This window comes from Somniosus microcephalus, chromosome 1 (genome assembly GCF_052327205.1).
Source record: "Somniosus microcephalus isolate GS21.2 chromosome 1, FLI_Smic_1.0, whole genome shotgun sequence".
In the NCBI taxonomy this organism is placed as follows: domain Eukaryota; kingdom Metazoa; phylum Chordata; class Chondrichthyes; order Squaliformes; family Somniosidae; genus Somniosus; species Somniosus microcephalus.
The window spans coordinates 52,418,379-52,443,425 of NC_140987.1; the positions used below are offsets into that span (position 1 = coordinate 52,418,379).

The window sequence follows — 25,047 nt, forward strand, 5'->3', positions numbered from 1 at the left end:
TTTATCATAGCCAAATCAACCTAACCTGCACATCTTTGGTTTAATTTAGTCTCAGATTTTTAAACTGCAAAACTGCATTATAAAATCATACTAATCTCATCCTAGTTTTGACCAACGCTTACCATTTTGCAGCTTTTCAAGCATTTCATCACACGTTTGATCATTATAAACTGCAACGTTAAAACGCAGTTTTTGGAATGTCTTTGCCAAATTACCAGTATCTGCATCCGTACCATTACGTTTACCCATGCCTACAAAACAATGAAAGATTATTAATAAAATGAAGAGAAAGAAAAATAACGAATTTTACCCTCTCGCCAATTTTCTCTCCAGCTGATGATTCCATAATGGGCATCTAACATCCCCCTAAATAATGGCCATTTGGGTAATATATAGGTCTTAGCCTGGATAGCGACTGTCAAGGTCACTACAGACAGGGTATTTGACCATCAAGGAACACCACAGCCAAGGCTGATCCTGTTGCACAACACTTGCAGCAGGGCTCACGGGATAGGGATTAGGAACAGCAATCCTGCCTAATTTTCCACTCTAACCAAGGGACACAAAGGTGAATTGTCGTGGCCCTGTTGTTGCCTCAGCTGCGATCAGCTAACTGCATCGAGCCTAGGGCATTCCTAGTCTGCATCACTTACCAGATGAATTCTCTAAGCCCACAACATATGTAGTACTAAGACAAGTGCAGCAAAATTTGGCAGCTTAGCGCCGGTAGTTATGGACTTATTTATTTATTTTAAATGGCTTCCACCTTGCTTTTGACCACTTTGTGCATGGCCCGCGCTGTTCGTCATCTTTGTGAAGGCGAAAGCACGGGCAGTACATGTGCGCCAGCAGTATGCAGAGTAGGCAGATCACGATGTCAATCAACGTGCAACGCTGGCTTGACGCACAAACTGCCATTTTGGATGTCGCCGCTCCATTCAACACCCTCTCCTAAACACGCACAGCTGAACGTGTGTTCAGCTGCACGAGGGACCCCCCCCCCCCACCAACATTACGTAAAGGGATAAATCGAACTTGCAGGGAAGTTGATTATTGCTTTTATACTGGCTCGTGTAGTTTGTAGGAGTACTGGGTTGCTGCAAGAGATTTAAAAAGTTGTTAAAGTGTGCAGGGAGTGCTGCTGGATGTTGGCTGCTACGAGAAGACCTTCGAGTACATCACCTATTCCCAGTCATGGGGGCTCTAGTTGCAGTCCCCCTTGCGTGGTTCATGACAGGGAGATGGAGCAGAGGTAGCAAAGACAAGCTGCTCATAGAGGGAGGAGGAGGAGGAGGGCTCTCAGCAGGAGGCCGTACCCACCTAGGGTCTTCAGGGAGCACTTCTCCTACCTGCACCTAAGCCAGGATCAGTGTATTCAGCGGCTCCACTGCACCACAGAGGTGGTCACGGAACTCTGCCACCTCTTGGAACCACACCTGCAGCCTCAGAGCAGGGGGACGGCTCTGCCACTGGCCCTCAAGGTGACCATGTCCCTGAGTTTTTTCACCAGCGGATCCTTCCAGGCGGGAACAGGCGACATAGCAAACATCTCGCAGTTCGCCGTCCATCCCTGCAACGTCAGAGGCTCGGTGCGCTAGGAGAGGGACTTCATTGTCTTGGACCGCGCACGTGGCTTTGCCTGGATATCGGGGGCTTCCCCATGGAGCAGGGTGCCATCGACTGCACACACGTGGCTTTGCTCCCTGCTTCGGGCGGCCAGCTCTTGCCGCTCGCTCCCGCAACCGTAGCGAGGTGCTCGGCGAGTTGGGCAGAGGCAGCACAGCGCGGTGAGCAGCAGCAGCAGCCACGTTGACCCGCTGGAGCACGTCGGCCGGCAGCTCCTCGGCGGGAAGGAATTCCGACTGGGAGGAGGGGAGCCGAGCATGGCGGCCAGAGGTCGAACCGTGAGAGGCAGAAGCCCCAGGCCGTGGAGCGTGGAGCCGGCGACGGTGAGGAGGCCGCGGCGATTGGAGCATTCACATCCCGACGTTGTGTTCGGCGAGTCGGGCGGAGGCAGCGCAGCGCAACGAGCAGCAGCAGCAGCCACGACGACATGCTGCAGCACGTTGGCCAGCAGCTCCATGGCGGGTAACTCGCAGTCCGACTGGGAGGAGGGGAGCCGGGCATGGCGGCCAGAGGTCGGATCGTGAGTGGGAGAAGCAGGCCACCACACGTGAGGAGGAGGCCGCGGTGACGAGGACGACGGAGTGGCTGAGGGACATCGTGCTCCCACTGCCACGGGAAGCCATTGTATTGACTCTGAACGCGGCGCTGTATGTATAGCTGACGCATTCCTACGGGGAATAAGCATTCCATTGTAATTGTACTTGTACTGGTTACATATGGCAAATAAAACTGAACTGAACTGGGTACCACGCACTTACTGTGCAACCACGCCCAGCACATCATGATGGTGAATGCTCATTATCCTGGCAGCAGTCATGGTGCCTTCAACCTGCACCAATCCACTGTGACAGTAATCTTCCAACCACCACGGCGAACCAAAGGGTGGATGCTAGGCAACAAGGGACATCCACTCTACACCTGGCTGATGACTCCTCTCCGCAACCCCACCACTCATATAATGACAGCCATGCTGCCACAAGGAACGTCAGTGAGCAGACCATTGGGGTGCTCAAGCAACAGCTCCGCTGCCTTGACCGATTGGGAGGAGCCCTCCAGTATTCGCCAGAGCAGGTGTTCCAATTCGTGGTGGTCTGCTGCATTCTTCACAACTGGGTCATCACGAGGGCGCAGCCCTCACCACCACAGGTTCTGCAACCACCTCAGCAGGAGGAGGAGAGGAGGCAGCCTGCAAATCCATGTTCCGGACGGGCTGTCTGTGAGTGCATCATCAGACTCCGGTTCACCTGAACGAAACCCCAGATCCCTGTTGCTCAACATTTCCCCACCTTACCCTCCCTTTGTCACGGAACATCACAGCGTCCTCTTGGACGCAATGTTGAAATGAAAGCCACCACAAAAGAAAAATTCCAAACCACATTTATAAATCATTCAATCCAATACTACTAACAAAGTCAACTAATCATCCTTGTGCATTCCTTTAGTGCCTGTCTTCTGTGCGCTTTTGCCTGTCCTAGTGCTCTGATGAAGTGCTACCCCAGTGGATGCAGCATTGCTGGTGGAAGGCTGATGACTTTCAGTGAGGGAGACTGCAGATGGCCTTGCAGGATGACTTTGAGTAGCTCTGGGTCTAAAAGGCCTGACTGTTTAATGCACCACCTTGGCATGGGCAGAAGGCTGGGCTGGTTGACTGACTGGCAACATCAAGGGCACCGGCGGAATGTCAATGGTGGAAGTACGAATGCTGTCATCCCGAGAGAGGAAAGCAGGTTCGTGCTCCACGGAGCCACTACCCCTCCCCTGCGGCAGCGCCTCAGTAATCCTAGTAATCTGTTGGAGGACAGTTTGCTGGGACAACCTGCAAGCCCCTTTCCACATTGGTAAGCACAGCCAGAATGACAGCAGTCTGAGCTTGCGTGGCAGCAAGCTGAGCCTGCCTGAGAGCAGACTGAGCTTGCGTGGCAGCAGGCTGAGCTTACATGACAGAAGTCGGAGCTTTCACTGCAGCACTCGGATGTTGGGTCGTTTCCACTTGTGCTGCAATGGAAGCTGATACATCGCCCATCGGACCCTGCATCATGGTTGGGTCCACAAGTGCTCTAATGGAGTTACCCATCACTTCCATCCTGGAAATCATGGGCTCCAAACTCTGCGCAAAGCCCTGTGCAAGGTTAGAGCCAGACTCCTGGACAGTGACAACAGGCTCTCTGGCAGGCCTGCCAATGCATCAAGCATTTGTGTGTGCATGGCTATCACCCTTCTTCTGAAGACCACCACAAAGACCTCATCGGAGTCCTCTGCAGCAGAACTTAAGTGCAACCTCGCCCTTCGGGGAGCTGGCACCTGCGGTCCCCTTTCCCTCTGCCCTGGCTGCAGGCCACCTGTGCCCAGTGACTCACTACGGGCAGATCCGACTCTCTACTACCCTCTAAAGTACATGCAGTGCCAGTTTCAGAGCTGGTACGTGCGAGTGTCAGATCGAGTGACTATGTCTCTTCGCCATTTCTCTCCTCTTGATCTTCCTGCACTGGCTGGGAAGCTTGGAGTTCGTGGGTATCAAAGGAGAAAGGCACAAGGATAGGGTTGTGAAAGCAAGATGTGCATGCTTACAGCATTAGCAGCTTTTAAGTAAGAGATTGTGAGATGAGGGGGAAGTGGGATGTGGGAAGGAGGATTAGGTATGAGCATACCGTCATCTTCAATGGTTTAATTTTCGCTGATCGCCACGGCCTCATTGACGGCCCCTCCAACAATGTCAAAGACAGTCACCTCCAGCTGGGTCAGTATATTCAGCCATGCCTGTCCCCTGCCGGTTAGCTGCTGCTGTTATACGCCATATGGCCCCTCGAGTCTGCTCCGCCATTCAATAAGATCATGGCAGATCATCAACCTCAACTCCAATTACCCGCCTGCTCTCCATATCCCTTGATTCCCCATGAGTTCAAAAATCTATCTATCTCAGCCTTGAATATACTCAAGACTCAGCATCCACAGCCCTCTGGGGCAGAGAATTCCAAAGATTCACAACCCTGAGTGAAGAAATGCCTCCTCATCTCAGTCTTAAATGGCCTACCCCTTATCCCGAGACAAAGCCCCCTAGTTCTAGACACTCCAGCCAGGGGAAACAACCTCTCAGCATCTACCCTGTCAATCCCCTTCAGAATCTTGTATGTTTCATTGAGATCACCTCTCATTCTTCTAAACTCCAGAGAGTATAGGCCCATTCTATACAATCTCTCATCATAGGACAGCCCTCTCATCCCAGGAATCAATCTAGTGAACCTTTGTTGCACCGCCTCCAAGGCAAGTATATCCTTCCTTAGATAAGGAGACCAAAACTGTGCACAGTAGTCCAGGTGTGGCCTCACCTAGGTCTCACTCTTCTACTCCAACCCACTTGCAATAAAGGCCAACATGCCATTTGCCTTCCTTATTGCTTGCTGTACCTGCATGCTAGCTTTCTGTGTTTCTCGCACGAGGACACCCAAATCTCTCTGAATAGCAACATTCAAAAGTTTCTCACCATTTAAAAAATATTCTGTTTTTCTATTCTTCCTACCAAAGTGAATAACCTCACATTTCCCTACATTATACTACATCTGCCACCTTACTGCCCACTCACTTAGTCTATCCATATCCCTTTGCAGACTCTGTTCTCCTCACAGCTTACTGTCCCACCTGGCTTTGTATCATCAGCAAACTTGGATATGATTTCTTAGTGCCCTGATACCACTTTCTTAACAACGGATTCCAGCATTTTCCCGACGACTGATGTCAGGCTAAATGGCCTGCAGTTCCGTTTTCCTTCTCCCTCCTTTCTTGAACAGCGGTGCTACATTTGCTCCCTTCCAATCCGCTGGGACCATTCTAGAATCTAGAGAATTTTGGAAGATCAAAACCAATGCATCCACTATCTCTGCAGCCACCTCTTTTAGAACCCTAAGATGTAGGCCGTCAGGTCCAGGGGCTTTGTCGGCTTTTAGTCCCATTAGTTGCTCTAGTACTTTTTCTCTACTTATATTAATTACATTAAGTTCCTCACCCTCATTAGACCCTTGGAACCCCACCATTTTTGGTATGCTTTTTGTGTCTTCTACTGTGAAGACAGGTACAAAATATTTGTTTAACGTTTCTGCCATTTCCTTATTCCCCATAATTTCTCCTGTCTCAGCCTCTAAGGGACCAACATTTACTTTTGCTACTCTCTTCCTTTTTACATACTTGTAGAAGCTCTTACAATTTGTTTTTATATTTCTTGGTACAGTAGTTTTCTCTCATTCTATCTTTTTCCTTTTTATCAATTTTTTGGTCATTCTTTGCTGGTTTCTGAAACTCTCCCAATCCTCAGGCTTCCTACTATTCTTCGCAACATTGTAAGCTTCTTCTTTCAATCTAATGCTATCTTTAACTTCTTTAGTTAGCCACAGTTGGATCACTTTTCCCGTGGAGTTTTTGTTTCTCACTGGAATGTATTTTTGTTGAGAATTATGAAATATTTCTTTAAATGCTAGCCACTGCTTATTTACCGTCATACCCGTTAATCTATTTTTCCAATCTACCTGAGCCAACTCACCCCTCATACCTATGTAATTGGCTTTATTTAAGTTTAAGACTCTAGTTTCGGAATTAGGCAAGTCACTCTCAAACTTAATGTGAAATTCTATCATTATGATCACTCTGCCCTAGAGGATCCTTTACTATGAGATTGCTAATTAACCCTGTCTCATTACACAATACAAGATCGAAAATCGCCTGTTTCCTGGTTGGTTCCATGATCTACTGTTCTAGGAAACTGTCCCAAATGCATTCCATGAACTTGTCCTCCAGACTACCTTTGCCAATTTAATTTGCCCAATCTATATGCAGATTAAAGTCCCCCACAATTATTGTATTACCTTTGTTACAAGCTCCTACTATTTCTTGATTAATATTCTGTCCAACGGTATAGCTACTGTTAAGGGTCCTAAATACTACTCCCACCAGTGTTTTCTGCCCCTTGCTATGCCTTATCTCCACCCATACTGATTCTACTTCCTGATCTTCCGGTCCTTTCTCTCTACTGTCCTTATGTCATCCTTTATTTCAGGGCTACCCCCCCTCCTTTTCCATTCTACTTGTCTTTGAGACGTCAAGTACCCTGGAACATTTAGTTCCCAACCTTGGTCACCTTGCAACCACGCCTCTGTAATGGCTATTAGATCAAACCCATGTATCTCTATTTGTGCCACTAGTTCATCTATCTTACGAATACTTCGTGCATTCTGATAAAGAGCCTTTAATTTAATTTTTTTACCATTATTCCCTGCTTTGACCTTATTCACTGCTGCACTGCTACCGTTAAACACTGTCCCTTCCTGTCACACTGCTTATTTTTACCCAAGTCGCAACACTGCTCTAATGCCTTGCACTCTCTCTTTAGATTTCTAAATTTCCGTATACCACCTTTATTAATTTAAAGTCCTATCTGCAGCCCTAGTTATTCGATTCGCCAGGACGCTGGTCCCAGCCCAGTTTAAGTGCAGCCTGTCCCGAAGGAACAGCTCCCCGTTTCCCCAGTACTGGTACCAGTGCCCTATGCATTGAAACCCCTTCTTCCAACACTACTCTGAGCCACGCATTTAAAACTCTGATCTGCTTGGCCCTATGCCAATTTGCGCGTGGCTCAGGTAGTAATTCAGAGATTATTACCCTTGAAGTTCTGCTTATTAATTTAGACCCTAGCTCCTCAAACTCCTTCAGCAGAATCTCATTCTTAGTTCTACCTATGTCGTTGGTTCCTCCCCCTCCCATTCCAAGTTCTCTCCAGCCGCGAGGAGATATCCTTCACCCTTAAACCGGGCAGGCAACACAGCCTTCGGGACTCTCTTTCGCGGCTGCAGAGAACAGTATCTATCCCCCTGACTATACAGTCCACTACCACATTCCTTCCTTCCTTCTCCCCCCACTTGAGTGTGGTGCAATGTGTTTGGGTGATGTGTCTGTCATGGTTGAATAGCTGGCAGTGTGTGCAAGGTGTGGGTGTGAGACTTGCAGCAGTGGTATGTGTGTGAGGGTGAGCTGAAGCTATGAATGTAAGGTATGGCTCGTGATGGATAGAGGTTGTTGGTAGGTGAGCGATGGGGGTGTGCTGCATTGAGCAGTGTGTACGGCTACTGGTGCAGTTGGTGGGATATGGCATTTGAAGATGCATTCACTGACTTTGACCACTCGTGTGAAGTCATTAAACTTCTTTTGGCACTGGATCCAGTTCCTCGTGGCAAGACTGTTGGCAGTGACTGCCTTCTTATTGTGAATCTGGAGGGTCTCCTGGCCCCCTGCGGGTAGAGGACCTGCCTCCTCCGTTCTACCCCCTGCTCGAAGGCCACCAGTGATGTGCCTTTTTTTTTTTTTTTTAATATTCGTTCATGGGATGTGGGCGATGCTGGCTAGGCCATTTCAGAGAGCAGTTAAGAGTCAACCACATTGCTGTGGGTCTGGAGTCACATATAGGCCAGACCAGGTAAGGATGGCAGATTTCCTTCCCTAAAAAGGACATTGGTGAACCAGAAGGATTTTTATGACAATCCAGTAGTTTCATGGTCATTATTGATACTGGCTTTTTATTCCAGATTTATTTAATTAACTGAATTTAAATTCCACAGCGGTCATGGTGGGATTTGAACTCATGTCTCCAGATCATTAGTCTAGGCTTCTGGATTACTAGTCCAGTAACATATCCACTATGCCACTGATCCCGACTAAGTCCCGACCCAAGAACCTAGGTGGCCTTTCTCTGCTCTGTTGAGCCAAAACTGCCTGAAAATTGCCTTGACAACAAGTACAATGAGGTGCTGAATGCAGAATGCCCCTCCCCTTTAAGAAGTGCAGACTGCGTTTAAAACTGGAGGCTAGCTTTTAATAGAGCTAACCTCCCATGATCTTGGGCCCTCTGCTGAGCGTTCAGCCACTCAGCAGCGCTCTCAGTACTGGGCTGCACGCATCAATAATGTTAATTAGCAGACAGCACAAATGCCACGTGCTGCCTGCACTACTTTCGACGGTGCGGGCAGATTATATAGTCTAATAAGTACCTGGATTCAAGTATTTCACGTAAAACATCTGGACAGAATACTCAAGAGTCGCAAAAGTTGATTATAAACTAGTAACTTCACTGGTTTTGATTCAAGCATAATTTAAATTCTATTTTGTGCAGAACACAAAATTTTATAGAAATCTTTTGATTTTAGTGCTTATTCTCCACACAAGCACATGTAAAGAAACATATAACTACCTGTTTTTGGTTGGAAATTCTTGTTGTTAAAGATAATGCACATGCCAGCATGTTTGTAGTTCATATTATATTTTATGCACTGGTCATCAGATACTGCATCCACTTCCATGGTGTCACCAGCAAATTGTTTTTGGCTTCTTCTGATTAACAGGAACACAAATCAGTTTTAGTATGACAAGATTTGATAGTCAAGCATTTAACCAAAATACAACTTTTCATTTTAAAATGGAGAAAAAAAAACATAAAAGGGTGGCCAATTTCCACTTGAAGTGAGGCAGAGCAGAATTAGTGGACTTTATACAGAGACCAGAACAAGCAATGTGGGGAAAGAAAACTTTACAGGTACAATAAGGATGGTATGCAAAGTGTTCACACTAGCCTCAAACATCTAGCATTTAGGATGCACTGCAGCTACTCGCCAAGGCTTCTTCAACAGCACCTCCCAAATCCGCAAACTCCACCACCTAGAAGGACAAGGTCAGCAGGTGCATGGGAACACCATCACCTCCAAAGTTCTTGTCCAAGTCACACACCATCCTGACTTGGAAATATATCGCCGTTCCTTCATCGTCACTGGATCAAAATCTTGGAACTCCCTCCTTTACAGCAGTATGGGAGTACCTTCACCACATGGACTACAGTGGTTCAAGAACGTGGCTCACCACCACCTTCTCAAGGGCAATAAATGTTGGCTTTGCCAAAGACACCCACATCCCAGGAATGAATAAAAAAAAATATAGGTGTTGATCCTACCTTCACTTCTTCCAAAAAATATCTGGTTTGTATATTATCAACATTTACAACTAAAGTTATATTTCCCAATTTCCAGTCTTCTCGATTTATTATTTTCCCCCCTTAACATTCTCCTTCATCTACCCTTTTTCTGGCTCATAACTTCTTGCATCACTTTTTCTTTTCTCTATCCAGCCACTATAGAAGGCAATGCTGCCAATGTTGCTGAAACTACTGAGGTCACAGAGCCAGTTTGACAATGCTAACACAACCAGAAGTAAAAGGTAGGAAGGGAGATTAAAGAAAGGAAAAGACAATGTCAGACTATGTGTTAGAACACCTTTCACCTCTGGAATCTAAGTTTGAATCCAATCGGATGCAGTCCTGTATCTCTAATTCAACTGAGGTTAGGTAGTAGCGCACTTTGCTAGCCACATGGATGGCTGGTGAGAGAAATAGAAACGGTCTCGTGCTGTACAGGCTGTTCGTCTGAGGTTGACATTTAATACAACATTAAAAGGGAGCAAAGGAAACTTACTCCAGTTAACACATCGTACTCAATTTTGATGTACTTTATCACAAAGATCATTATGGTTGAGAAAGGCCATTTGGCACATCTTAATTCATCCAGCAAGAAAGATGCTCTCATCCAACCAATTGTTTCTTAAAAGATCCCAGGGTTTTTGCATCCACTACTCTATCTGGAAATTCATTCCATCAGTTGACTACTCTGCCAATAAAAATTTCCTGCTAACAGTCCGAATGTTATATTTTACTAGTTTGAACTTGTGGCCCTTTGTCCTACTCTTGCAATTAAAAGTAATATTGCTGAATTACCTTTTCCACTCCCTGAACCATCTTGTATACCTCCAGGAAGACCTCTCTGACACATCCTTTTCAGGTAGGAAACCCCCAAGTTTCTCCATAACCCAAAGCTTTGACACTTGGGATCAGCCTTGTGGCTCTTCTTCGCACTGCCTCCAACACTTAAATGTCAACATTGGGTGTTGGAAACCAGAATTGGACAAAATATTCAAGGTGCTGTCTGACCAGAGCATTATAAATTTTGATCACAACATCCCGATTTATATTTGACTGTTTTGGCTGTGTTGTTCAACATTTCATTGGCTTTGCTGTTCTGCATTGATTTAGTAGCAAGTCAACCAAGACTCAAAAGGTCTTTTTCAGCTTCATCCTTAGCTATTGCAACACAATTCATGGTATACATATATTTATGCTGACAACAGGAGTCAAATTTAAAAAAAAAAATCAATAATCCAAGAAAAGCTTGGAGAATACTGTGATTCTTGGAAATAATCAAATTTTCACTTCACAAGATTGTTACAGATGAGAACAGGAATTCCGTATTAGTTCATGCACTCAGAAAGGCACTAAAGTCCCCCATTTCAGTCATTATCAACCATGCAGTATTCAAGATGCTGTCTGACCAAAGCATAGAGGCCTAGAAATTGGGTATAGCCCCGCTTGAGGCGTTAGAACTGGCGATGCGCAAAGTTTATAGCCAGACGAGACTTATCGGCGCGATATTGGGTTGCATCGCCCCCAAAGGGGATTGAGGCACTAAATCAGCCATTGCACGGTGCTCTTAAGGCGCAAAAGGTCAGGCGCTACTCAATATCGACGCGGACGGGCGCAGCGCAGGTGAACTCAATTACAGGAAAGCACGAGACCTACAGGCGCCGGCCGGCTCTTAAAGGGGTGGGTCAGTCAGACTGAGCTTCAACACCAAACGCCCTGCAGGCCTCGGATTCGGCGCTCGCCCTTGTCTGGCGGTACAAGGTTGATCATTATGGAGAAGGTTAGGCAGAGAGCAGAGCGCTTCAGCACTGAGGCTCTGGACCACTTGGTGGCTGCAGTTGAACACCGTCGGGAGGTCCTGTACCCGGATAATGGCAAGAGGCCAAATCAGAAGGCTTACCGACGATCTTGGAGGGAGGTTGCTGTGAGGGTGAACTCCAGCAGCATGGCGACCAGGACCCCTGTTCAGTGCAGGAAGAAATTCAACGACCTCACACGGATCGTTAGGGTGAGTGATGGTTTACCAAACTTGTGCTTCCCTCCATCTGCAGCTGACTTCGGGCACCCTGCTGCAATGATGCGCCAATGGCCATCTGTCAGTATGCATGAGCTGCTTGCGCTCGCGGGCGCGCGCAAACACTTAGCGCAGGCGCTAAATGTATAGTCAATTTCTGAGTCGGTGCTATCTTCATAGCGTCCGCCCCAACATAGGGCTTCGCCCCAATTCTAGGTCTCTTTAGGCGCTCAGCGCCGGCGCTACCAACCCAATTTCTAGGCCAGACAGTTTGATCATGACTTCCTCTGATTTGTATTCGGTTTTGGCTATGTAGTTTAACATTCTATTAGCTTTGTTCATTGCAGCTCTGCATTGGTTGGACATAGTATCATTAACATAGGATATACGGCACAGAAACAAGCCAGTGGGCCCAACCAGTCCATGCCAGCGTTTATGCTCCACTCAAGCCTCCTCCAGTCTTTCCTCATCGAAATCTATCAGTGTAACCCTCTATTCCCTTCTCCCTCATATGCCTGTCCAGCCTCCCCTTAAATGCATCTATCTTTCTTTCTTAGGCAGTCCCTCGGAACTGAGGATGACTTGCTTCCACATTAAAAATGAGTTCTCAGGTGACTGATGAGTCCAATGCGGGACCTACAGTCTCTGTCACAGGTGGGGCAGACGGCGGGTGGGTGGGGTGCTTGGGTTGACGTGCGCTCCTTGCGCTTGGCTTCCACTTGCTCCCGGCGAAGAGACTCGAGGTGTTCGGCGCCTTCCCGGATGCTTCTCCTCCACTTTGTGCGGTCTTGGGCCAGGGATTCCCAGGTGTCGGTGGGGATGTTGCACTTTTTCCAAGGAGGCTTTGAGGGTGTCCTTGAAGCGTTTCCTCTGCCCACCTGGGGATCTCTTGCCGTGCCGGAGCTCCGAGTAGAGCGCTTGTTTTGGGAGTCTCGTATCGGGCACGCGGACAATGTGACTCGTCCATCGGAGCTGATTGAGCGTGGTCAGAGCTTCGATGCTGGGGATGTTGGCCTGAGCAAGAACACTGACGTTGGTGCGTCTATCCTGCCAATGGATTTGCAGGATCTTGAGGAGGCAGCGTTGGTGGTACCTCTCCAGTGCTTTGAGGTGCCTGCTGTACATGGTCCATGTCTCCGAGGCATACAGCAGGGCAGGTATCACTGCTGCCCTGTAGACCATGAGCTTAGTGCTGGGTTTGAGGTCCTGGTCTTCAAAAATACTCTTCCTCAGGCGACCGAAGGCTGCACTGGCACACTGAAAGCGGTATTGGACTTCGTCGTCGACGTCTGCCCTTGTTGACAGTAGGCTCCCGAGGTATGGAAAGTGGCCCACGTTGTCCAAGGCCTTGTCGTGGATTTTGATAATCGGGGGGGGGGGGGGGGGGCAGCACTGTGTGGCGGGGGCAGGTTGGTAGAGGACCTTTGTCTTACGGATGTTTAGTGTAAGGCCCATGCTCTCGTATGCTTCGGTGAAGGTGTTTACGATGGTTTGGAGTTCAACCTCCGAGTGAGCGCAGACGCAAGCATTGTCTGCATACTGTAATTCGACGACAGAGGATGGGACGACCTTGGATCGGGACTGGAGGCGACGGAGGTTGAACAGTTTCCCGTTTGTTCTGTAAATTAGCTCCACTCCAATGGGGAGCTTACTGAGGGCGAGATGGAGCATTGCAGCAAGGAATATTGAGAAGAGCGTTGGTGCGATGACACAGCCTTGCTTGACCCCGGTTCGTACGTGAATTGGGTCTGTGGTGGAACCGTTGGTCAGGATCACGGCTTGCATGTCGTCGTGAAGCAGGCGGAGGATAGTGACAAACTTTTGAGGGCAGCCGAATTTGAGGAGGACACTGCATAATCCCTCACGGTTGACAGTGTCGAAGGCCTTTGTGAGATCAAAGAAGGCCATGTACAGTGGTTGGTGCTGTTCCCTGCATTTCTCTTGTAATTGACGTGCGGTGAAGATCATGTCCATTGTGCCCCTTAGTGGGCGGAATCTGCATTGCGACTCTGGGAGGAGCTCTTCGGCCACTGGGAGAAGGCAATTGAGGAGGATTCTTGCGATGACTTTCCCTGTGGCAGATAGCAGGGAAACTCCTCTAATTACCGCAATCGGACTTGTCACCTTTCTTGAAGATGGTCACAATTACGGTGTCTGAGATCCCCTGGCATGCTCTCCTCCTTCCAGATAAGAGAAATGAGTTCATGAATTCGCACCAGTACTGCTTCTCTGCTTCTCTGCCATGCTTTAGTGCCTCAGCGGGGATTCATAGAAACATAGAGATAGGAACAGGAGTAGGCCATTCGGCCCTTCGAGCCTGCTCCACCATTCAATGAGATCATGGCTGATCTTCGTCTGAGATCTTAGCTGATCTTACCAGTTCAGTACCCCGTCCCCGCCTTTTCTCCGTAACCCTTAATCCCCTTAGCCTTCAGAAATATATCCAATTCTCTCTTGAAAATATTTATTGAATTAGCCTTCACAGCCCTCTGTGGCAGGGAATTCCACAGGCTCACCACTCTTTGAGTGAAGAAATTCTTCCTCATCTCTGTTTTAAATGATTTGCCCGCTATTTTTAGACTGTGGCCCCTGGTTCTGTGCTCCCCTGCCATTGGAAACATTCTCTCTGAATTCAGCCTGTCCAGGCCTGCCATAATTTTATATGTTTCGATGAGATCCCCTCTCAATCTTCTAAACTCCAGTGAGTACAAGCCCAAACTATTCAATCTCTCCTCGTAGGTCATTCCTGCCATTCCAGGTATCAGCCTGGTGAATCGCCGCTGCACTCTTTCCATGGCAAGAACATCCTTCCGCAGATGGGGCGACCAAAACTGTACACAATACTCCAGATGCGGTCTCACCAGCACCTTGTACAGCTGTAGTAAGGTATCCCTATTCCTATACTCGAACCCCCTTGATATGAAGGCCAACATACCATTTGCCTTCTTAATCGCCTGTTGCACCTGCATGCTCTCCTTCAGTGACTGGTGCACAAGAACACCCAGGTCCCTCTGCACTTCCCCATCTCCCAATCTATTGCCATTTAGATAATAATCTACCCTCCTGTTTTTACCCCCAAAGTGGATAACCTCGCATTTATCCACATTATAGTGCATCTGCCACGTATCCGCCCATTCCCCCAACCTGTCCAAATCGCACTGTAGCCTCCTGACATCCTCATCAGAGCCCACCCCTCCTCCTAGTTTAGTGTCGTCAGCGAATTTGGAAATATTGCATCCAATTCCCTGATCCAGATCATTTATATATATTGTGAACAGCTGGGGTCCCAGGACAGATCCTTGCGGCACCCCGCTGGTCACTGCCTGCCACTCCGAAAACGAGCCGTTTATTCCAACTCTCTGTTTTCTATCCGCCAGCCAGTTCTCTATCCACGTTAATACTTTGCCCCCAATCCCATGAGCCTTAATTTTGCATGATAATCTTTTGTGTGGAACCTTATCGAAGGCTTTCTGGAAGTCAAGGTACACCACATCCACTGGCTCTCCCCCATCTATTTTACCAGTTACTTCCTCAAAAAATTCCAGCAGATTAGTCAAACACGATTTACCCTTTGTAAATCCATGTTGACTCTGTCCGATCCTTTCCCCATTTGTCAAGTGCTCCGCTATTTTATCCTTAATAATGGACTCTAGCATTTTGCCCACAACCGATGTAAGGCTTACTGGTCTATAATTCCCTGCTTTCTCTCTACCCCCCTTTTTAAATATTGGGGTAACATTAGCTACCCTCCAATCCACGGGTACTGTTCCCGAGTCAATGGAGTTCCGGAAGATGATCCTTAGAGCATCTGCTATCTCCAGGGCCACCTCCTTAAGTACCCTAGGATGTAGTTTATCAGGCCCCGGGGATTTGTCGGCCTTCAGTCCCCTCAACTTACCCAACACCATATCCCTAGAGATACTAATTTCTGTCAGCTCCTCCCTCTCATTAGTCCCTATGTTTGCCGATATTCCTGGGAGGTTATTTGTGTCCTCCTTTGTGAATACAGAACCAAAGTATGAGTTTAATTGGTCTGCCATTTCCTTATTCTCCATTATATATTCTCCCGAATCGGACTGCAAGGGACCGACTTGGGATTTTACCAGTCTTTTCCTCCTGATATACCGATAAAAGCTTTTGCAGTCTGTCTTTATGTTTGCTGCAAGTTTACTTTCGTATTCTATTTTCCCCTTCCTGATTAATCCCTTTGTCCTCTTTTGCTGTATCCTGTACTGCTCCCGAGGCCTTGTTATTCTTCAGTTGTCGGATGGCCTTTTCAACCTCATGCTGGGCTGGGGTTGTGCGGAGATGGTGGCGGGTAGCATGCTGTGGGATGGAGTTGAGGACACTCGTGTCGAAGGCAGAGTCGTGGTTAAGGAGATCTTCAAAGTGTTCCTTCCAGCGGGCACTGACTGCTTCCCTGTCCTTGATGAGTACCTCTCCGTTCTTGGCCCGCAGTGGGGAAGGGCCTTGGGTGCTTGGGCCGTGGGTGCTTGGGCCGTAGATGGTCTTGACTGCGCTAAAGAATCCACACACGTCGTGGTTGTCGGCTAGCTGCTGGATCTCCTGCGCTTTCTCCACCCACCATCTGTTCTTCAGGTCACGAGTTTTTTGTTGGACCTCGGCCTTCAGGCTTCTGTAGAGCTGCTTTCTTGCTCTCGAGTTCTGTTGCTGTTTCCAGATCAGAAATGCCTTGCGCTTGCGGCTTATTAGCTCCTGCATCTCCTGGTCATTCTCGTCGAGCCAGTCTTGGTGTTTCCTGGTTGAGTGACCGAGCGTCTCTTCACAGGTGCTGATTATGGAGGCCTTGAGTGCAGACCAGACGCTGTGGGCATTCTGTCTCTGCATCACTGGGAGTCGTCAGGTTGTTTGTGAGGCGCAGGCTGAATAGGGCTTTCTTAGCGGGGTCTTTGAGTACTCCAGCGTTAATTTTCCTGCGGCATTGTTTCTGTTGCCGCCGCTGTTTTGGGGCTACATTGATGGAGATGACACAGCGGATTAGGCGGTGGTCTGTCCAGCAGTCATCAGCTCCTGTCATGGCGCGGGTGGTGCGAACGTCCTTGCGGTCCCTCGCTCGGACGATGACGTAGTCCAGCAGATGCCAGTGCTTGGAACGAGGGTGCTGCCATGAAGTCTTGTATTTGTCTCTCTGACGGAACAAGGTGTTGGTTATGACGAGGCCATGTTCTAAGCATTTCGACAGGAAGAGAGTACCGTTGGAGTTGGCTTTCCCTACACCCCTCTCTCCCGATCACACCTCTCCAGAGGTCTGTGTCCTTTCCAACTCTGGCGTTGAAGTCGCCAAGGAGGATCAGCTTGTCGCCCGTTGGGACTCGGGAGCGCATCTATACTATTCGCTTCAACCACTCCCTGTGCTAGCGAGTTCCGCATTCTCAGAAGTTTCTTCTGAATTCCCTATTGGATTTCTTGGTGACTATCTTATATTGATGGCCTCTAGTTATGCTCTTCCCCACAAGTGGAAACATTCTCTCTCTATCCACTCTATCAAAATTTTTCATAATTTTAAAGATCAAATCAAATCAAATCAACTTTTATTGTCATTGTTAGTGCACAAGTGCAGTACAACGAAATGTAGGCTTGCGGCTCCCGAGAGTGTACAATTTGGATTAGGACACTTAAACATTCAACATACATTTATACATATATATTAGCATAAATATGACCATAATAAAGTGCATCGGCAGATGTGCAGGCTTTAGTGTTTATTTGTGGAGTTCAGTAGGATGACAGCCCTGGGAAAGCTGTTCCTAAATCTGGTCGTACGGGTGCGAATGCATCTGTAGCGTCTTCCAGATGGTAGGAGGGCGAACAGACTGTGGCTGGGGTGGGTAGGGTCTTTGATGATGGACCGTGCCCTCCGTAGGCAGCGTTTCTGATATATATGTTCTATGGTCGGTAGCCGGGTGCCGGTAATGCGTTGGGCAGTTTTGACTACCCGCTGCAGGGCTTTCCGGTCATGGGAGCTACAGCTGCCGTACCATACCGTGATACAGTTTGTCAGGATGCTCTCTATAGTGCAGCGGTAGAAGTTAGAGAGGATCGGGGGTGACAGATTACATCCCTTCAGCCTCAAGAAATATAGGCGCTGCTGGGCCTTCTTCACCAGAGAGGAGGTGTTGAGGGGCCAGGAGAGGTCTTCCGTGATGTGGACTCCGAGGAACTTAAAGCTGGCCACCCTTTCCATCTCCATTAGGTCACCTCTCGGCCTTTTTTCAACTGAAAAGAGACCCAGCCTGTTCATCCTTTCCTGCTATGTATACCTTCGCATTTCTGGTATCATCCTTGTAAATCTTCTCTGCCTCCTCTCCAGTGTATCTATATCCTTTTTATAATATGGCGACCAGAACTGCACGTAGTACTCCAAGTGTGGTCTAACCAAGGTTCGAAATAGAATTGAAAAGTAGGGAAGTTATGCTAAACCTATCTCTCTAGGAATAAACCCCTAGTGCTTGGTTTGCTTTTTTTATGGCCTTGCTAACCTGTGGCGCAACTTGTAGTGATTTGTGTATTTCTACTCAAGAGATTCCTTTGTTCCTCTACCCCACCTAGACTCGCACCCTCCAAGTGATAATTGACCTCCCTATTCTTCCAACCAAAATGTAATACCTCACGTTTATCTCTTTTGAACTTCATTTGCCAATTATTTGCCCATTCTGCAAGTTTATTAATGTCCTCCTGTAATTTGTTGCAGTCCTCCTCGGTATTGACTACCTCCCACCCCCCCAATTTTGTATCATCCGCAAATTTAGAAATTGTGTTTTTGATACCAAAGTCTAAGTTATTAATGTAAATTGTGAACACCACTACCCACCTTTTGCCACTGTGAATAGCTATACTTTACTCCCAACTCTCTGCTTTCTGTCTTGAAGCCAGCTAGCAATCCATTCTGCTACTTGTCCCCCGACTCCGCAGTCTCTGATCTTATTCATTAGTCTATTATGGGGTACCTTATCGAAGGCCTTTTGAAAATCTAGATAAATTACATCTATTGCATTACCATTGTCTACTCTCTGTTACCTCTTCAAAAAATTCAATAAGGTTGGTCAAGCAAGATTTTCCCTTTTGAAATCCATGCTGATTATTATACTTTTTGTTTCCAGATGTTCTTCTATTCTCTCCTTTAGTAGGGATTCCATTATTGTTCCTACCACCGATGTCGAGCTGACTGGTCATTCCCTGGACATGTTCTATCCCCATTCTTAAATATCGGTATTACATTAGCTATCCACCAGTCCTCTGGCACTACACCTTTTTCTAATGAATTATTAAATGTGTGTAGCAATGCCTCTGCTATCTCTTCTCTAGATTCTTCTAAAATGCATAGATGCAATCCATCCGGACCAGGGGTTTTATCCTCTGAGTTTGATTAATTTATTTAATATATTCCCTTTTTTATTTTTAATGCACTTATCTCATTACTCATATCTTCCAATGTCATGTCCACCTGTTCTATTTCCCTGGTAAATACCGAAGTAAAATAATGATTTAATATTTCTGCCATCTCCCTATCGTTACCTATGGTATTGTCCTGTCTATCCCTTACTGGCCCTATTCCCATCCCAACCTTCCTTTTTTTTTATCGACATGCCTGTAAAATACTTTACTATTTTGTTTTATGTTCCTTGATAATTTAATTTCATAGTTCCTCTTTGCCTTCCCAATTGTTTTTTTGCCTTCTCTCCCAATCCCATCGTATTCTCTCTCATCATGCACGCCTCTGCTGTCTATGTACGTAATGTATGCCTCTTTCCTTACCCTCAATTGTTCCCTTATGTTTTTATTCAGCCATGGAGTCCCATTGGTGTTTAGTTTGTTCTTCCCTTTTAGTGGAATATATTTTTCCTGCACTCGGTTGAATCATACAGCACAGGAGGCATTTCGGACCATCGTGCATGTGCCAGCTCTTTGAAAGAGTTATCCAATTAGTCCCATGCCCCTGCTCTTTCCCCATAGCCCTGTAAATGTTTCCTTTAAATATTTATCCAATTCCCTTTTGAAGATACTACTGAATCTGCTTCCCCACCCTTTCAGGCAGTGCATTCCAGATCATAACTCGCTGCGTTAAAAATAATTCTCCTCATCTCCCCTTAAATCTGTGTTCTCTGGTTACTGACCCTCCTACCAGTGGAAACAGTTTCTCCCTATTTACTCTATCAAAACCCCTCAGAATTTTGAACACCTCCATTAAATCCCCCCTTAACCTTCTCTGCTTTAAAAGGAGTTCCAGCTTTTCTAGTCTCTCCACATAACTGACGTCCCTCATCCCTGGTACCATGCCAGTAAATCTCCTCTGCATCCTCTCAAAGGCCTTGACATCCTTCCTAAAGTGTGGTGCCCAGAATTGGACACAATACTCCAGCTGAGGTCTAACCAGTGATTTATAAAAGGTGTAGCATAACTTCCTTCCTTTTGTACCCTGTGCCTCGATTTATAAAAGCAGGATCCCATGTTTTTTTAACAGCCGTATCAACTTTTCCTGCCATCTTCAAAGATTTTTATACGTGAACCCTCAGATCTCGCTGATCCTACACTCCCATTAAAATTGTACCACTTAGTTTATATTGCCCATCTTCATTTTTCCTTCCAAAATGCAAATTTCATCTTCCATGTGTCTGCCCATTTCACCAGTCTGTCTATGTCCTCCTGAACTCTGCTACTATCCTCCTCACTGTTTACTACATTTCCGAGTTTTGTGTCATCTGCAAACTTTGAAATTATGCCCTTTATACCCTAGTCCAGGTCATTAATTAATATATATATTAGTGTTGCAGATCAAGTCTAATTGGACTCAAACTAAATATTGGGGGCATGGGATCAAATTTGGGAAGATGTGGTAATTCAAATATTAGAGACAAGGCAATAGAGAAAGGTATTAATATGGGAAATGATAAACAGACAGTGACAGGAAGGGATAGAGAGTACAAATCTAAGAGTAAATCAACAGATAAGGCTAGAGGTTACAAAAATAATAAAAGGCCCTGTTCCTGGGACTAGGGACAGGGTCACTGGCAAGGCTTGGAAGCTAAGCAGAGCCAGGCCTGGTTAGTACCTGGAGGGGTGACCATCAGGGAAGACCAGGTGCAGAAGGTGACGGAAGGAGCCCCGAGGAGGGGCGGTTGGTGAGAAGGTCACGGAAGGAGCCCCAGGAGGGGCGGCTGGTGAGCAGGCCCGGCGTTGGGCTGAAGATTGTCGGACAGGAGGAATGGTGGAAATGGAATGGCGGCACGCACAGACGCAGCGGCTTTGCTTCTCCCAGGACGGTGCTATTTACGTTTAATGTTAATGTTATTTGTACTGGACTCATGGGAGCTTGCAAGATCACATTTCGTTGTACAATGACAATAAAGTTGAATTATTATTATTATTAAAGGCTCTGCATCTGAATGCACGTAGCAGATGAACTGATAGTGCAAATAGAAATAAATAAATATAATCGGATAGCCATTACAGAAACATAGCTGCAGGACGACATAGATTGGGACCTGAATATTGAAGGGTACATGACATTCAGGAAGGTGGGAAAAGGTGGAGGGGTGGCTCTGTTAATTAATGATGGTATTAGCACAATAGAGAGGGATGACTTAAGTTCAGGAAACCAGGATGTAGAAGCGGTTTGGGTAGAGATGAGAAATAATAAAGGCAAGATAATGGGAGCATGTCAGAAGGGTACGGCAATAATCATGGGGGATTTTAATCTGCATATAGACTGGAAAAATCAGATGGGCAAAGGTAGCATAGATGAGGAGTTCATAGAATGTTTTCAGGATAGTTTCTTACAACAGCACATTCTGGAGCCAACCAGAGAGCAGGCTATACTAGACCTGGTATTGTGCAACGAGATAGGATTAATGAATGACCTCATAGTGAAGGCGCCTCTAGGTAGCAGCGATCATAATATGATTGAATTTTACATTCAGTTTGAGAGAAGAGAAGAGTGGGTCTAAGACTAGTATTTTAAGCTTAAATAAGGGCAATTATGGAGGGCATGAAAGCAGAGCTAGCTAAAGTGAACTGGCAAATTAGCTTAAGGGATAGGTCAATAGAGTTGCAGTGGCAGACATTTAAGGGGATATTTCAAAATACACAGAATATATACATTCCAACAAGAAAGAAAAATTCCAAGGGGAGGACCCACCATCCGTGGTTAACTAAAAAAGTTAAAGATAGTACAGTATTAAACTTAAAGAAAAAGCATATAATTGCACAAAGATGGGCGGCAGGTCAGAAGATTGGACAGAATATAAAAAACAGCAAAGAATGATTAAAAGATTAATAAGAGAAAAATTAGAGTACAAGAGAAAGCTAGCTAGAAACATAAAAACAGATAGTAAGAGTTTCTATAGATATTTTAAAAAGTAAACAAAGTGAGCTTTGGTCCTATAAAAAGTGAGTCTGGGGAATTAATAATGGAAAATAAAGAGATGGCAGTTGAATTGAACAGGTATTTTGCATCGGTCTTCACTATAGAGGATATAAGTAACATCCCTTCCATTTCCTGATTTACAGCTATTTCTGGGAGGGAGCAACTGAAGAAAATTACAATCACCAGGGAAGTGGGGCTGAGGAAATTGTTGGAGCTGCGGGCTGACAAGTCCCCAGGTCCTGATGGACTTCATCCTAGGGTCTTATAAGAAGTGGCTAGTGAGATAGTTGATGCGTTGGTTTTAATTTTCCAAAATTCCCTAGATTCGGGGAAAGGTTCCATTAGATTGGAAACTAGCGAATGTAACGCCTTTATGCAAAAAGGGAGGGAGACAGAAAGCAGGAAACTACAGGCCAGTTAGCTTAACATCTGTCATAGGGAAGATGTTAGAAGCTATTATTAAAGACATTATAGCAGGGCACTTAGAAAAGTTCAAAGTAATCAGGCAGAGTCAACATGGTTTTGTGCAAGGAAAATCATGTTTAACTAATTTATTGGAGTTCTTTGAGGAAGTAACATGCGCTGTGGATAAAGGGGAACCGGTGGATGTACTGTACTTAGGTTTCCAGAAGACATTTGATAAGGTGCCACATCAAAGGTTATTGCAGAACATAAAAGCTCATGGTGTAGAGGGTAACATATTGGCATGGATAGAAGATTGGCTAGCTAATAGGAAACAGAGAGTAGGCATAAATGGGTCATTTTCTGATTGGCAAGATGTATCGAGTGGTGTGCTACAGGGATCAGTGCTGGGGCTTCAACTTTTTACAATTTATATAAATGACTTGGATGAAGGGACCAAAGATATGGTTGCTAAATTTGCTGATGACACAAAGATAGGTAGGAAAGTAAATTGTGACGAGGACATAAGGAGGCTACAAAGGGATATAGATAGGTTAAGTGAGTGGGCAAAGAACTGGCAAATGGAGTATAATGTGGGAAAATGTGAAGTTGTCCATTTTGGCAGGAAGAATAAAAAAGCATATTATCTAAATGGTGAGAGATTGCAGAGGGATCTGGGTGTCCTAGTGCATGAATCACAAAAGGTTACTATGCAGGTACAGCAAGTAATTAGGAAAGCTAATAGAATGTTATCGTTTATTGCGAGGGGAATTGAATACAAAAGTAGGGAGGTTATGCTTCAGTTATACAGGGCATTGGTGAGACCACATCTGGAGTACTATGTACAGTATTGGTCTCCTTATTTAAGGATGGATGTAAATGCGTTGGAAGCAGTTCAGAGAAGGTTTATTAGACTAATACCTGGAATGGGCAGGTTATCTTATGAGGAAAGGTTGGACAGGCTAGGCTTGTATCTGCTGGAGTTTAGAAGAGTAAGAGGTGACCTGATTGAAACATATAAGATCCTGAGGGGTCTGGACAGGGAGGATGTAGAGATGATGTTTCCTCTTGTGGGAGAATCTAGAACTAGGGGGGTCACTGTTTAAAAATAAGGGGTCGCCCATTTAAGACAGAGATGAGGAGAAATTTTTTCTCAGAGGGTCGTGAGTCTTTGGAACTCTCTTCCTCAGGAGGGCGGTGGAAGCAGACTCTTTGAATATTTTTAAGGCAGAGATAGATAGATTCTTGGTAAGCAAGGGGGTGAAAAGTTATCGGGAGTAGGCGGGAATGTGGAGTAATCGGATCAGCCATGATCTTATTGAATGGCGGAGCATGCTCGAAGGGCCGAGTGGCCTACGCCTGCTCCCAACTTCAACACCTATCATGTTGCTTATTATTTCTTCCCATAAGTCAAACTTCACGTTTGTTTGCATTTCATCTGCCATTTTTGATCCACTTAGACATTCCATCCATCTCATGAACTGCCTCTGAATCCTCTGTCCCACCTAGTTTGGTATAATATGCAAATTTACCAGTTTCTGAATCCAGGTCATTTATTAAGATGAGAAACAGTAGTGGTTCTAATACCGAGCCTTGGGGCACCCTTACCCCTCTCCCCCCACCACTGACTCAAAGGTTGTTGGTTCAAGTCCCACTCCAGAGACTGGAGCACAAAAATCTAGGCTGAACGCCCTCCGTACTGCATCGTTGGAGGAGCTCTCTTTCGGATGAAACGTTAAACCGAGGCCATGTCCGCTCTCTCAGATGGACGCAAAAAATCCCCATGACACTATTTCGAAGAGGAGCAGGGGAAGATATCCCCGGTGCCCTGGCCAATATTTCTCTCTCAATCAACATCATTAAAACAGATTATCTGGTCATTATCACATTGCTGTATGTGGGAGCTTGCAGTGTGCAAATTAGCTGCTGCATTTCTCACATTACAACAGTGACTACACTTCAAAAGTACTTCACTGGCTGTAAAGCGCTTGCGGACGTCCTGAGGTCATGAAAAGCGCTATATAAATTTAGAAGACTTTTTTTTTAACAAAAATTGAAAGCTTGGATCAATATTTAAGGTATCTCAGGTTTTATGAGATAGTAGAATCTACATAACATTTTAAACTGATGCAACACGGTGGCATAGTGGTTAGCACTGTTGCCTCACAGCACCAGGGACCCGGGTTCGAATCCGGCCTCGGGCGACTGTCTGTGTGGAGTTTGCACATTCTCCCCGTGTTTGCGTGGGTTTCCTCCGGGTGCTCCGGTTTCCTCCCACAGTCCAAAGATGTGCGGGTTAGGTTGATTGGCTATGATAAATTGACCCTTAGTGTTAGGGGGATTAAATACGTGGGGTTACGGGGATCGGGTGGGATATGTGTCGGTGCAGGCTCGATGGGCCGAAATGGCCTCTATCTGCACTGTGGGGTTTCTGTGATTCTGTGATTCTGTGAACAATTGCAATTGAAAGAGGAGAGCATCTAAAAGGGTGCAGATTTTCCATCATAAGTGTTTCCAAGGATTTCCTCACCAATTTTTTTTTGCAGTGTCTCTAGCTGGCCAGTTCTCCCCATAAGACAGCGAGGTAATATGGTAAAATGCAGTAACCTGCGTGCCTAGTCT

General features: G+C 46.2%; 1 protein-coding gene across 5 annotated transcripts in view; it reads right to left on the bottom strand.

Annotated features, from left to right (window-relative positions):
- Window positions 1-25,047, bottom strand: part of casp3b (caspase 3, apoptosis-related cysteine peptidase b) — a 74,405-nt gene that overhangs the window by 34,985 nt on the left and 14,373 nt on the right. For 4 of the 5 annotated variants that reach the window (XM_085981032.1, XM_085980996.1, XM_085981066.1 and 1 more), the window contains exons 3-4: window positions 8,855-8,994; window positions 123-251 (exon numbers count right to left, since the gene is read on the bottom strand). In XM_085981032.1, the coding sequence (XP_085837158.1) occupies window positions 123-251; window positions 8,855-8,994 (269 nt within the window). The remainder of the gene's footprint in view (window positions 1-122; window positions 252-8,854; window positions 8,995-25,047) is intronic. The other variant, XM_085981100.1, reaches the window with a different exon arrangement.